Below are 15,705 nucleotides of genomic sequence, written 5' to 3'. Positions count from 1 at the left end.
CTGTTCGTCTGCTTTTCATCACGAGTTTATTCTAAATGAGTCCCCCAGAAACAGAAAGAACGTCCCGAGAGCTCCGTCAGGTCGCAGATAACCGAAGGATCAAAGAGAAGTTTCAGTGCAACCTGCTGGTCTCCTGAGCTACGATTCTGCTTTAAAGGGACAGTTCGCCTCTTAAAGGGACAGTTCGCCTCATTAAAGGGACAGCTCGCCTCTTCTGACATGAAGCTGTGTAACATCCCATATCAGCAGCATCATTTCTGAACATCTTCTTACCCCCTGCTGCGTCCTGTGAGCAGAGTTCCAGCCTCGTTTTGGTGTTGATGAAGGTAGTCCGGCTAGTTGGCTGGGGTTTAAAAAATAAAGCCTTTTGCTTCTCAGAACAATATGCGTTCAACAGAGTAATACATTTGCATCACAAAATGGTTCTCCAGGAAAAAGTCAGACCTCACAATCTCTTGGCCCTATTTTCTCTCCCTTCGTATCACTGCCTGCTGCCGCCTGCCGACAGCCGCGCCTGTTACGCTGTTTGCTGCTCGCTCTGCACAGCAGGCAGTGATACGAAGGGAGAGAAAATAGCGCCAAGAGATTGTGAGGTCTGACTTTTTCCTGGAGAACCATTTTGTGATGCAAATGTATTACTCTGTTGAACGCATATTGTTCTGAGAAGCAAAAGGCTTTATTTTTTAAACCCCAGCCAACTAGCCGGACTACCTTCATCAACACCAAAACGAGGCTGGAACTCTGCTCACAGGACGCAGCAGGGGGTAAGAAGATGTTCAGAAATGATGCTGCTGATATGGGATGTTACACAGCTTCATGTCAGAAGAGGCGAACTATCCCTTTAATGGTTCTGTATGAACTGGACTCATTTGGATTTTAGTTAATTAGATTTAATTGGATTATAAAAAACTTATGATGACTAAATGATGAGAAAGAAAATAAAAAAAGAACAGAAATATGTCCTAACAGCTGTCCTGGATCAGCAGGTTTCGGCTGCAATGAGCACCAAAGCCTGCAGGGGTCAGTGTTTCCTATCAGCAGCTCTCAGCTCTGTCCCTCCCCCTCCTCAGATAAACCCGACCCCCCAGCGAAGGTCCCCGCAGCCTCGGACATCCGGCGGTCCTGCCTGACGCTGTCCTGGTACGGGCCGACCTACGACGGAGGCAGCGCCGTGCAGTCCTACAACCTGGAGATCTGGGACTCTGTGGAGCCGCAGTGGAGACACCTGGTGTCCTGCAACAGCACCTCCTACAACGTGCAGGTGCTCCCCCCGCTGCTCCCCCCGCTGCTCCCCCCGCTGCTCCACCCTCACCCTGTGTAGGTCTAACGCCGTGTCTCTGTTTGCAGAACCTTCTCCCAGAACGTCAGTACAAGTTTCGTGTGCGGGCGGAGAACATGTACGGCGTGGGAGAGCCGAGCGCCGAGTCTGCGCCGGTGACCGTTGGACTGGTGGACGATGACGGTGAGAAACCCAGAACTGGATCACAAACTGCTCCTGGTGTCCGTCACTCAGCTCCTGAGCTGGAACGTTTGTCTGAAACGAGGTTTTTTTATCCAGAAACACGGAGAAGACGTTAAGCTCGCCTCATTTATCGTTCTCACCAGACTGAAAACAGCTGTTTGGTGCTTCTGCTCAGCTCCAGTTTTACAGATGAAGCAGCAACTTTACGTCTTTATCTCAGTTCCTGCTTCACTAACGAGGTTCTCAGGTTCTTTTTTTATTTTTTCATCGTGAAAACCACCTTTTTTGTTTAATTTTATCATCGACACACAAAAATAATCTACAAAAGACCAAATTAAGTAACCAGATTACCACAAAATGTTTTTTTTTATCCTTCCACACCTCCAAAGAAAGCACAGTTTATAAGATGTCACCCACTGCTCCAGTCACGTGACTTCACAAAGACGTGTAAGAATCGTCGACACTCACTTTACTTTTTTACTTTACTTACTTTACTTTACTTTTTTATTTTTCAGGACATTGCACATTAATGAACATATACATAGTGTACATACATGTAAATGTGCCAGATTTTAGCACAAATGCTCATTTCCATCTGGTGTCCAAATAGGCAGGCTTGGTGGAGCAAAGAAATTAAAATCAAAGACAAGCATTACAAACAAGAACACTGTTAGTAACAAAAGAAATGGTACAAACACAAAAGCAATAAGCATGTTAATAGAAACAAAGAGACCCCAAAGTAGGGCTATGTATTAGTGATGTGCGTGTATGCGTGTGTGCGGGTTCAAACTCGTGGTGTGTACATGTTTGTTGAGCTCGAAGCCACGTTTTAATCTGGCTCTTGAAGGTGATTAAAGAGGGACATTCCCTTATGTGCAGTGGTATTGAGTTCCATAATGCACTGCCTTTAAGAGATAGTGCATTATGGCTAAAAGCGGTTTTCCTAAAAGGAACCTCCACATCTTTGTTAGCCACTGCTCGGGTAACCCGTGTCTGATGATATTTTAAAAAATCCTGTAAACAGGGTGGCGCCAGGCCATGCAAAGTTTTATAAAATAAGCAGCTGTAAGAAAATTTACAGAAATTGTCAAAGCTCAGTAGATTGTACTTATCTAAAATGTTACAATGGTGGTAAGAAAGAGTTTTTTTATCTAAGATTTTGAGTGCTTTTTTAAATACAATCTCCACTGGCTTGAGTGTGGTAGACCCCACCATAGTCCAGCTTGTGATGCAATAACTTAGGTGAGAAAAAATCATTGCATGTAAATATGTCAGGGCAGCACTATAGCACCTCTAATGTGCTTAAAATTATGAAGGTGAAATTAAATTTTATTAGTTATCATTTTTATATGTTTTTTAAAAGAAAGATTGGAGTCTAGAATGACTCCTAGATATTTAAAATCTGTGACCACTTCTAGTTTTTCCGTACCTAAAGTGACACCAGGCAGAGCCATAAGACGGGAAGGTTGCTTGGACAGATACATGCAGACAGTTTTTTTTGCATTCAATATGAGACATGATCTGTTTAGCCATGTTTGTATCTGTGTAAGAGATGTAGAAAGTACACGTGCTGCTTCTGCAGGGTCTTTGGCTTTGGTGAAAATGACTGTGTCATCAGCATAAAGCTGGACATCAACATGTGGACAGTATTCAGGTAAATCATTAATGTAAAGAGAAAATAAAAGGGGTCCCAGAATGGACCCCTGGGGGACCCCTACTGGACAACTTATGAAGGTGGACCTAGAACCATCCACAGACGTATATTGTTCTCTATTTGACAAGTATGACTGGAACCAAGTTATAGATTTAGCAGAAAATTAAAAAGAATAAGTTTTGATAATAATACTTTATGGTTAATAGTATCAAATGCTCTTTTTAAGTCCAAGAAGACGGCCCCAACACAACCATTTTTATCTAGGTGGCATTTGTTCTTTTCCATGAACATGGCCAGTGCAGTCTCAGTAGAATGGTGAGGACGAAACCCAAACTGCATTGGGTGTAGAGGTGTTCGACTATTACTGAGGTAATCAATGATTTGTTTACAGACCCATTTTTCAATCATTTTTTAAATGACAGGTAAAATGCTGATTGGTCTATAATTGTTCATATCAGTTTTATCGCCTGCTTTAAATACAGGAATAACAGAGGCCAATTTCCATGCCTTAGGGACAGTGGAATTTTCTATAGATAAGTTGATGAGGTGCGTGAGTGGGGGTGCAAGCACCTCTTTGTGTAATTTTAGAAAGTTAGTATCAAGACCATAAACATCTTTAGCTTTGGAGTTGTTCAAGGCAGTTATGATCTTGATAATATCTTGTTCTGTAACTCACGTGTTTACACTTTAGGGGGGAAATGTCAGAACAGACGCACTCGGACCAGCAGCACCCCATCACGAGGAACTACAATAGAACAATCTTTGGCGTCTTTCTCAGTGCGACCAGTCAGCCACACACAAACACACATACCCTGGGAGGGCGGGAACAAGTAAGCAGAGACTCAGGAAGAACAGTTTTGTAAACAGAGGTATTCGGCTGAGGGAAGGTTTCGCTACCAGTGTTCAGGCAAAGCGGAGTCAATTTGAACTGCGACACAAGCAAACGTGTTTGTGGAATCTGTGGCCTGAACTATTAACGTTTGGCCACAGAAGTCACCAAACACTGGAGCTTTTTTTTTGTCACTTATTTCTACAGTCCAGGTGAAAGACCACAATGTTGCCCTGTAATTTAAAACAACTTTTTTTTTGCATCATGGTTAACCAGTACGGTTATCAGACAAACAACTTAAATTAGCTTGTTTTGTTGCGTCATGGTTGCATTGCTAGCAGTTATAAAAACAATGAGTATCGGTTCTCGGGTTCTTTTTTAATATTTTTTGGGGCTTTTTATGCCTTTAATGGACAGACATTTGGAGAGAGAGACAGGAAGCAGGGGGCAGAGAGAGGGGGAAGACACGCAGCAAAGGGCCGCTCAGTGCGGGACTGGAACCGGGGCCCGCTGCAGTGAGGACTGTAGCCTCTGTACATGGGGCGGCTGCTTAACCCACTACGCCACCGATTGCCCCGAGGTTCTCGAGTTCTAACGAGGTTCTTGGGATCTAACGAGACAAGTTGATTTGTACAGCACAATTCAACAACAAGGTGATTCAAAGTGCTTTACAGAGACATGAAAACAGTAGAAATAAAAAGCATGATTTAAATTTTAAACAAAAAAGAAAGAAATAAGAATAATAGATATAATCAGATAAAATCAGTAGTTAAAATGTGATTAAGTTTTGAGCTTTATTCAAACGCAGCTGAAAATAGGTGTGTCTTCAACCTGGACTTAAACACACCGAGTGTTTCAGCTGTAAAGATGCTGTTACAGTAATCAAGCCGACTGAAGATGAATGCATGGACTAGTTTTTCCAGGTCCTGCTGACACATCAGATTCTTTAACCTTGATATATTCTTAAGGTGATAGTAGGCTGACTTTGTTACTGCCTTAATGTGTTTTTCCAAATTTAGGTCTGAGTCCATCACTACACCCAGATTTCTGGCCTGGTTGGTAGTTTCTAGGTGTATAGATGGAAGCTCTGTGGTGACCTGTAATCGTTTCTCTTTGGCTCCAAAGACAATTACCTCAGTTTTGTTTTTGTTTAGCTGGAGAAAGTTGTGGCACATCCAGTCATTAATATCCTCAATGCATTTACCAAGAGCCTGTACAGGGCCTCGGTCTCCTGGTGACATTGTAATATATATCTGCGTGTCATCTGCATAGCTGTGGTAGTTTATTCTGTTGTTTTTTATAATCTGTGCCAGTGGGAGCATGTAGATGTTAAACAGAAGAGGTCCCAGGATGGAACCTTGGGGAACTCCACATATGATTGTTGTCTGCTTAAAGTTACCTTTTGACACAAAGTACTTCCTGTTCTCTAAGTATGTTTTGAACCAGTTTTGAACAACCCTGAGCTGGTCTTTACAACCTGCTCCCTGATGTTTCTAACCCAACATCTGGTTCATCCAGCCCACACTCACCTGAGTTCATCTGCTAAACCAGAACCATGTGAACAAGAACCATGTAAACCAGAGCCCTGTAAACCAGAACCATGTGAACAAGAACCATGTAAACCAGAACCCTGTAAACCAGAACCATGTGAACCAGAACCCTGTAAACCAGAACCATGTAAACCAGAACCATGTGAACCAGAACCATGTGAACCAGAACCATGTAAACCAGAACCCTGTAAACCAGAACCCTGTAAACCAGAACCATGTAAACCAGAACCATGTGAACCAGAACCATGTAAACCAGAACCCTGTAAACCAGAACCATGTAAACCAGAACCATGTGAACCAGAACCATGTAAACCAGAACCATGTGAACCAGAACCATGTAAACCAGAACCATGTGAACCAGAACCATGTAAACCAGAACCCTGTAAACCAGAACCATGTAAACCAGAACCATGTGAACCAGAACCATGTAAACCAGAACCATGTGAACCAGAACCATGTGAACCAGAACCCTGTAAACCAGAACCATGTAAACCAGAACCATGTGAACCAGAACCCTGTAAACCAGAACCATGTAAACCAGAACCCTGTAAACCAGAACCATGTAAACCAGAACCATGTGAACCAGAACCCTGTAAACCAGAACCCTGTAAACCAGAACCATGTAAACCAGAACCATGTGAACAAGAACCATGTAAACCAGAACCCTGTAAACCAGAACCATGTGAACCAGAACCCTGTAAACCAGAACCATGTGAACCAGAACCATGTAAACCAGAACCATGTGAACCAGAACCCTGTAAACCAGAACCATGTAAACCAGAACCATGTGAACCAGAACCCTGTAAACCAGAACCATGTAAACCCAAATGGGCCGCACAGAGCAGTTGGAGTCATGAGCCCAAACTGAAACGACTAACTGAACTAACAGCTGTTGTTTGGTCCATCTGACAGAAAACCAGGAAGAGGCTGAGGCAGAGGAGGAGGACGAAGGTACGAGCCTCTAACTTCCTGTTTACATCCTCTGATGAACTAACAAACAAACAAACAAACAACAACAGGTTCTGTGACTCCGACCAACAGCAGCAACTGTGTTTGTTTCAGACTCTGAGAGGGAGCCGGAGTACAGAGACGTGGCCATCCGCCCCGACACCAAAGTGAAGGAGCTGTACGACGTGGAGGAGAGGCTGGGAACGTAAGGCTCCGCCCACTCTCACCCCGTCTGGATCCCACGGGTCAGTGAACTTAAAGCGAAAGTAAAGCTTGCTGTGTTTGTGTCTCAGAGGGAAGTTTGGTCAGGTCTTCAAGCTGGTGGAGAAGGCCACGAAGAAGGTTTGGGCGGGAAAGTTCATCAAGACCTACACTGCCAAGGACAAGGAGAACGTCCGACAGGAGATCGGCATCATGAACAGCCTGCATCACCCCAAACTGGTCCAGTGCGTGGACGCCTTCGAGGGCAAGTCTGACATCGTCATGGTGCTGGAGATGTAAGTGCTTCGTCCACCCTGACACGCTGACACAAACACGGATCTGCAGGGAGAAAACATCCAGCTGCTGCTGATCTCTGAGCAGCTTCAGATGCATAAACAGAACAAAAAATGGCAGAAAAACAGTTTTCTGGCCAACTATGAGAGGAATTCATGGGCAGCCATTTCCTCTGAGCTAACATTAGAGCTCAGGCAGCCACAGAGATAAATAAGCCGCACAGTTATTAGGGACCTACTTTCATACCAGACATATTCTCCTTTTAATCGTCTGTATTGTGTGGTTGTGGCATCATCAGGGAGGATCTGCAGAGTGCCTCAACATGTTTATCCTGGAAAGGAAACGACAAATATCTGCTAAAGTGATAAAAGCTGGACGGAGAACAGGAAGAGAGCTGTTTACAGTCGGTTTGTTTTCTCTGATAACATTTTAATCTGCAGCTTCATTATCGAGTCAACAGACGTCACAATGGAGGCAAATAGAAACGGCAGCCAGACTCTAACGGTTTGATGAAGGGAATCAGGTTTTCTGACCTGCATGAACTGAGACTCAAAGATAAAAGATGAGGTGTCTGTTTACTGTGAGAAAAGCTTTTCCAGAACAGTTTTAAATGTTGACTTGGGAGGAGTTGTGTTGATTCCAGTCAGGTTTAGACAGTGGATGGTGTCTGCAGGATCTCGGGCGGCGAGCTGTTTGAGCGAATCATCGATGAGGACTTTGAGCTGACTGAGAGGGAGGTGATCAAATACATGCTGCAGATCATCGACGGCGTCAACTTCATCCACAAACAGGGCATCGTCCACCTGGACCTCAAACCTGAGAACATCATGTGCATCAACAAGACCAGCGGCAAGATCAAACTCATTGACTTCGGCCTCGCCAGACGACTAGGTAACTCACTCACTGTAACCGCTCCAAGTTACTAACTACCCACTGAAACTAACTGTCACCAAACACAGACTATAACCAATTCACTTTAAATAACCTTTAATCTTAACTCTGCAACAAACCAGTTATTTATTTGAAGATAGCACTGACTGTAACTAACCACTGACTATAACTAACCACTGACTGTAACTAATCACTGACTGTTACTAACTGTAACTGACTGTTACTAACCACTGACTATAACTAACCACTGACTGTAACTAATCACTGACTGTTACTAACTGTAACTGACTGTTACTAACCACTGACTATAACTAACCACTGACTGTAACTAACCACTGACTATAACTAACCACTGACTGTTACTAACCACTGACTGTTACTAACTGTAACTGACTGTTACTAACCACTGACTGTAACTGACTACTGACTGTAACTAACCACTGACTGTAACTGACTACTGACTGTAACTAACCACTGACTATAACTAACCACTGACTGTAACTAACCACTGACTGTAACTGACCACTGACTATAACTAACCACTGACTGTTACTAACTGTAACTGACTGTTACTAACACTGACTGTTACTAACTGTAACTGACTGTAACTAACCACTGACTGTAACTGACTAATGACTGTAACTAACCACCAACTGTAACTAACCACTGACTGTTACTAACCACTGTTACTGACTGTAACTAACCACTGACTGTTACTAACTGTAACTGACTGTTACTAACCACTGACTGTTACTAACTGTAACTAACCACTGGCTGTAACTGACTATAACTAACCACTGACTGAAACTGACTACTGACTATAACTAACCACTGACTGTTACTAACTGTAACTGACTGTAACTGACTGTTACTAACCGTAACTGACTGTTACTAACCACTGACTGTAACTAACCACTGACTATAACTAACCACTGACTGTTACTAACTGTAACTGACTGTAACTGACTGTTACTAACCACTGACTGTAACTGACTACTGACTATAACTAACCACTGACTGTAACTAACCACTGACTATAACTAACCACTGACTGTTACTAACTGTAACTGACTGTAACTGACTACTGACTGTAACTAACCACCAACTGTAACTAACCACTGACTGTTACTAACCACTGACTGTTAATAACTGTAACTGACTATAACTAACCACTGACTGTTAATAACTGTAATTGACTGTTACTAACCACTGACTGAAACTGACTACTGACTGTAACTAACCACCAACTGTAACTAACCACTGACTGTTACTAACCACTGTTACTGACTGTAACTAACCACCGACTGTTACTGACTGTTTCTAACCACAGACTATAACTGACTGTAACTAACCACTGACTGTTACTAACCACTGTTACTGACTGTTACTAACCACTGACTGTTACTAACCACTGTTACTGACTGTAACTAACCACTGTTACTAACCACTGACTGTTAATAACTGTAACTGACTATAACTAACCACTGACTATAACTAACCACTGACTGTTAATAACTGTAACTAACCACTGGCTGTAACTGACTATAACTAACCACTGACTGAAACTGACTACTGACTGTAACTAACCACCAACTGTAACTAACCACTGACTGTTACTAACCACTGTTACTGACTGTAACTAACCACTGACTGTTACTAACTGTAACTGACTGTTACTAACCACTGACTGTTACTAACTGTAACTGACTGTTACTAACCACTGACTGTAACTAACCACTGACTATAACTAACCACTGACTGTTACTAACTGTAACTGACTGTAACTGACTGTTACTAACCACTGACTGTAACTGACTACTGACTGTAACTAACCACTGACTGTTACTAACCACTGTTACTGACTGTAACTAACCACTGACTGTTACTGACTGTAACTAACCACTGACTGTAACTAACCACTGACTGTAACTAACCACTGACTGTTACTAACCACTGTTACTAACTGTAATTAACCACTGACTGTAACTGACTGTAACTAACCACTGACTGTAACTAACCACTGTTACGGACTGTAACTAACCACTGACTGTTACTAACCACTGGCTGTAACTAACCACTGACTGTTACTAACCACTGTTACTAACTGTAACTAACCACTGACTGTTACTGACTGTAACTAACCACTGACTGTAACTAACCACTGACTGTAACTAACCACTGACTGTTACTAACCACTGACTGTAACTAACCACTGTTACTAACTGTAACTAACCACTGACTGTAACTGACTGTAACTAACCACTGACTGTAACTAACCACTGTTACTGACTGTAACTAACCACTGACTGTTACTAACCACTGACTGTAACTAACCACTGACTGTTACTGACTGTAACTAACCACTGACTGTAACTGACTGTTACTAACCACTGGCTGTAACTAACCACTGACTATAACTGACTAACTAACCACTGACTAACTGACTGTAACTAACCACTGACTGTAACTAACCACTGACTGTAACTAACCACTGACTGTAACTGACTGTAACTAACCACTGACTGTAACTAACTAACCACTGACTGTAACTAACCACTGACTGTAACTAACCACTGACTGTTACTGACTGTAACTAACCACTGACTGTAACTGACTGTTACTAACCACTGGCTGTAACTAACCACTGACTATAACTGACTAACTAACCACTGACTAACTGACTGTAACTAACCACTGACTGTAACTAACCACTGACTGTAACTAACCACTGACTGTAACTGACTGTAACTAACCACTGACTGTAACTAACTAACCACTGACTGTAACTGACTGTTACTAACCACTGACTGTAACTAACCACTGACTGTAACTAACCACTGACTATAACTGACTAACTAACCACTGACTGTAACTAACCACTGACTATAACTGACTAACTAACCACTGACTGTAACCTACTGTAACTAACCACTGACTGAAACTAACCACTGACTGTAACTGACTAACTAACCACTGACTGTAACCTACTGTAACTAACCACTGACTGAAACTAACCACTGACTGTAACTAACCACTTACTATAACTGACTAACTAACCACTGACTGTAACTGACTGTTACTAACCACTGGCTGTAACTAACCACTGACTATAACTGACTAACTAACCACTGACTAACTAACCATCCACTGACTGTAACTTACTGTAACCATCCACTGACTGTAACTTACTGTAACTAACCACTGACTGTAACTAACCACTGACTATAACTGACTAACTAACCACTGACTTTATAACCAGGTAAACCGATGGTGTTATACTCTTCCCTTTGTGTCCTCTGACAGAAAGTTCAGGAACTCTGAAGGTTTTATTCGGGACTCCGGAGTTCGTGGCCCCAGAAGTGATCAACTACGAAGCGATTAGCTACCCCACCGACATGTGGAGTATCGGAGTCATCTGTTACATCCTGTGAGCAGCCCTCTGATACCCTGCTAACCTTAGGCTGGGGCAGCCCTCTGATACCCTGCTAACCTTAGGCTGGGGCAGTCCTCTGATACCCTGTTAACCTTAGGCTGGGGCAGCCCTCTGATACCCTGTTAACCTTAGGCTGGGGCAGTCCTCTGATACCCTGCTAACCTTAGGCTGGGGCAGTCCTCTGATACCCTGTTAACCTTAGGCTGGGGCAGCCCTCTGATACCCTGTTAACCTTAGGCTGGGGCAGCCCTCTGATACCCTGTTAACCTTAGGCTGGGGCAGTCCTCTGATACCCTGTTAACCTTAGGTTGGGGCAGGCTTTGGTTAAATGTAATGCTGGCCTGGCTGGGTTCAGCTCACTTTGGTTAAATGTACTGCTGGCCTGGCTGAGTTCAGCTCACTTTGGTTAAATGTAATGCTGGCCTGGCTGGGTTCAGCTCACTTTGGTTAAATGTAATGCTGGCCTGGCTGAGTTCAGCTCACTTTGGTTAAATGGAATGCTGGCCTGGCTGAGTTCAGCTCACTTTGGTTAAATGTAATGCTGGCCTGGCTGAGTTCAGCTCACTTTGGTTAAATGGAATGCTGGCCTGGCTGAGTTCAGCTCACTTTGGTTAAATGTAATGCTGGCCTGGCTGGGTTCAGCTCACTTTGTTCTGTCTCCGTCCCCTCAGGCTGAGCGGTCTGTCTCCCTTCATGGGGGACAGCGACAACGAGACGCTGTCCAACGTCACCTCGGCTTCGTGGGACTTTGAGGATGAAGCCTTTGATGAAATCTCTGATAACGCCAAAGACTTCATCACTAACCTCCTAAAGAAAGATATGAGGTAAGGAGGAAGTCTGCCGGTCCCCTTTCAACATGTTTGACCTGTAGTCCAAACTGGATCTCAGTAACAGGATGGATTTACTCGCTCTATGTTCGTATAAATAAGCATAAATGTGGGGACGGTGAAAGTGTGTCTGCTGAACTTTCAGGGCTCGGCTGACCTGCGCTCAGTGCTTCGAACACCCCTGGCTGAAGCAGGACACCAACACCATGAAGGCCAAGAAGCTCTCCAAGGAGAGGATGAAGAAGTACATCCTGAGGAGGAAGTGGCAGGTAAAGGACGACACAAGGAGCCATGATTCACCAGAACAGTGTCGTAACCTCACCATAAAGACGCATTTAATCACGTCTCAGTTGCACTAATCAACAACAGACCGTCCTCCAAAGCTGGTTTCAGCTAAAGTAACTATGCACAGAAATCTGTCATCGTGTTTGAGCTGTGGTTGTTTCTTCTGTGGCAGAAAACGGGTCACGCTGTCCGAGCCATCAGCAGACTGTCGTCCATGGCCATGATGGCCGGAGTCAGCGCCAAGAAGGGCTCGCCCACCGAAGGTACAAAACTCAGGAGCAGAAACCCGGGGACGCCTCGTCCTGACGGCTGCTGTGCTGGATGCTCTGAGGCCAATAATATCAGTCAGACAGCAGAGGAGGCATCATGACCACAAACACATCCAAAACCACCACGAAAACACAAAAAAGAGATTTGGAAAACAACTTCATAAGAGATAGAAAAGATACTCAGAGCAACTGAAACATGAAGATGAGTAAAAACCAGGGCTGGGCAACGATTAAAGTTTTTAATCTAATTAATCACATGATTTCCCTGATTAATCATGATTAATCTCATTTGTACGCAGAATCCAAAAATGAATCCAAAAGTAGCGTATAGCTTTTAGCATTTAGCTTTATTTTAAATGTGCTGCCATATGAATGAAAGTGCCATAACATTTGTTGTGCAAACACACTTTTAACATCAGCATCTTTCTGTAGTTTTTATGTAGAAGCCTCGCTCCACTGTCTGTTTCCTTGAATGACTTGCTGCTATCAGTTGTGTGTTTTGCCTTTAAGTGATATTTTAGACTGGAACTACTACGCTGAGAAGACAATTCAACTTGGCTGTAAAGGCAGGAGTGCTTTTATGTTGAAACAAGTAAAACAGGAAGTAGCGCCGGTTAGCTCCGTTAGCTTCACACAGAGACCGAGGAGCACCTGTAATGTTACAGACAGCAACAGACTTTTACAATAATAAAACCTGCGTTAATGCGCGATAAAATATTTATCGCCATTAATTAATTAAGGCAAGGCAATTTTATTTATAAAATTCAGGGTTCAGGGTTCCCTCATGTGTTTCTGTTCAGGGACCCCTCATGTTTCTGTCCAGGGGCCTCTCATATTTCTGTTCAGGGGCCCCTCATGTCTCTGTCCAGGGGCCTCTTCATGATAAAACATGTCTGTGTTTTCAGAGGACAACCAGTTCCTGGAGTGTTTGGAGTACGAGCAGAAGGCCGAGTGTAAGCCGACTTTCAGCTCGGTCATCAAAGACGTGGAGGTGGTGGAGGGCAGCGCCGCCCGCTTCGACTGCAAGATAGAAGGTACCGCGGATCAATGCAGTCATTGATCAGCAGAGGATCAACCTTTAACTTTTTACTTGTGAACAAACATCTGTAATTAAAGGAAAGATTTTTTTTATTAACATGAAAGTTTGTTACAAACAAGAAAAATTGTATATTTTTTTACGACTCGTAACAAAAGCGACTTTGTTGGTGTGAAAGAAGTTTTACTGAAGTGAGGCTGTCGCTGCAGGCTACCCCGACCCTGAGGTGGTGTGGTACAAAGACGACCAGCCCATCAAAGAGACCCGACATTTCCAGATTGATTACGACGAGGACGGAAACTGCAGTCTGGTTATTTCAGAGGTCAGAGGTCAACTGTGTTTCTGTTTTAAAGGTCCTCAGACGTTTTATGAGCTTCATGAGACGAAAGCTTAATGAGGGCAGCGTTCCTGTAGTTCATCTATCTGCCTGTAGATAAATAGTTGTAGGATGTAGCTGTAGGATGTAGCTGTAGGATGTAGCTGTAGGATGTAGTTGTAGGATGTAGCTGTAGGATGCAGTTGTAGGATGTAGCTGTAGGATGTAGTTGTAGGATGCAGTTGTAGGATGTAGCTGTAGGATGTAGCTGTAGGATGTAGCTGTAGGATGTAGTTGTAGGATGCAGTTGTAGGATGTAGTTGTAGGATGTAGCTGTAGGATGTAGCTGTAGGATGTAGTTGTAGGATGCAGTTGTAGGATGTAGCTGTAGGATGTAGCTGTAGGATGTACCTGTAGGATGTAGTTGTAGGATGTAGCTGTAGGATGTAGCTGTAGGATGTAGCTGTAGGATGCAGTTGTAGGATGTAGTTGTAGGATGTAGCTGTAGGATGTAGCTGTAGGATGTAGCTGTAGGATGTACCTGTAGGATGTAGTTGTAGGATGCAGTTGTAGGATGTAGTTGTAGGATGTAGCTGTAGGATGTAGCTGTAGGATGTAGCTGTAGGATGTAGCTGTAGGATGCAGCTGTGGGATGTAGTTGTAGGATGTAGCTGTAGGATGTAGCTGTAGGATGTACCTGTAGGATGTAGTTGTAGGATGTAGCTGTAGGATGTAGCTGTAGGATGTAGCTGTAGGATGTAGTTGTAGGATGTAGCTGTAGGATGTAGTTGTAGGATGTAGCTGTAGGATGTAGCTGTAGGATGTAGCTGTAGGATGTAGTTGTAGGATGTAGTTGTAGGATGTAGCTGTAGGATGCAGTTGTAGGATGTAGTTGTAGGATGTAGCTGTAGGATGCAGTTGTAGGATGTAGCTGTAGGATGTAGCTGTAGGATGTAGCTGTAGGATGCAGTTGTAGGATGTAGTTGTAGGATGTAGCTGTAGGATGTAGCTGTAGGATGTAGCTGTAGGATGTAGTTGTAGGATGTAGCTATAGGATGTAGCTATAGGATGTAGTTGTAGGATGTAGCTGTAGGATGCAGTTGTAGGATGTAGCTGTAGGATGTAGCTGTAGGATGTAGCTGTAGGATGTAGCTATAGGATGTAGCTGTAGGATGTAGTTGTAGGATGTAGCTGTAGGATGTAGCTGTAGGATGTAGCTGTAGGATGTAGCTGTAGGATGCAGTTGTAGGATGTAGTTGTAGGATGTAGCTGTAGGATGTAGCTGTAGGATGTAGCTGTAGGATGTAGTTGTAGGATGTAGCTATAGGATGTAGCTGTAGGATGTAGCTGTAGGATGTAGTTGTAGGATGTAGCTGTAGGATGTAGTTGGAGGATGTAGCTATAGGATGCAGTTGTAGGATGTAGCTGTAGGATGTAGCTATAGGATGTAGCTGTAGGATGTAGTTGGAGGATGTAGCTATAGGATGTAGTTGTAGGATGTAGCTGTAGGATGTAGTTGTAGGATGTAGTTGTAGGATGTACCTGTAGGATGTAGCTGTAGGATGTAGTTGGAGGATGTAGCTATAGGATGTAGTTGTAGGATGTAGCTCTAGGATGTAGTTGTAGGATGTAGTTGTAGGATGTACCTGTAGGATGTAGCTGTAGGATGTAGCTGTAGGATGTAGCTGTAGGATGTAGTTGTAGGATGTA

At 43.5% G+C, this 15,705-nt stretch overlaps 1 protein-coding gene across 2 annotated transcripts in view; it reads left to right on the top strand.

Moving 5' to 3' along the window:
- Positions 1-15,705, top strand: part of LOC142397001 (myosin light chain kinase, smooth muscle-like) — a 124,058-nt gene that overhangs the window by 103,972 nt on the left and 4,381 nt on the right. The window contains exons 23-34 of one of the 2 annotated variants that reach the window (XM_075480389.1): positions 1,071-1,261; positions 1,348-1,462; positions 6,408-6,446; positions 6,558-6,648; positions 6,737-6,940; positions 7,612-7,829; positions 11,133-11,256; positions 11,934-12,086; positions 12,235-12,358; positions 12,547-12,637; positions 13,549-13,677; positions 13,889-14,001. In XM_075480389.1, the coding sequence (XP_075336504.1) occupies positions 1,071-1,261; positions 1,348-1,462; positions 6,408-6,446; positions 6,558-6,648; positions 6,737-6,940; positions 7,612-7,829; positions 11,133-11,256; positions 11,934-12,086; positions 12,235-12,358; positions 12,547-12,637; positions 13,549-13,677; positions 13,889-14,001 (1,592 nt within the window). The remainder of the gene's footprint in view (positions 1-1,070; positions 1,262-1,347; positions 1,463-6,407; positions 6,447-6,557; positions 6,649-6,736; positions 6,941-7,611; positions 7,830-11,132; positions 11,257-11,933; positions 12,087-12,234; positions 12,359-12,546; positions 12,638-13,548; positions 13,678-13,888; positions 14,002-15,705) is intronic. The other variant, XM_075480390.1, reaches the window with a different exon arrangement.

Source organism: Odontesthes bonariensis, chromosome 12 (genome assembly GCF_027942865.1).
Source record: "Odontesthes bonariensis isolate fOdoBon6 chromosome 12, fOdoBon6.hap1, whole genome shotgun sequence".
Classification (NCBI taxonomy): Eukaryota; Metazoa; Chordata; class Actinopteri; order Atheriniformes; family Atherinopsidae; genus Odontesthes; species Odontesthes bonariensis.
The sequence above is the reverse complement of the archived record's forward strand: the minus strand, read 5'-3'. Positions and strand labels throughout refer to the sequence as shown.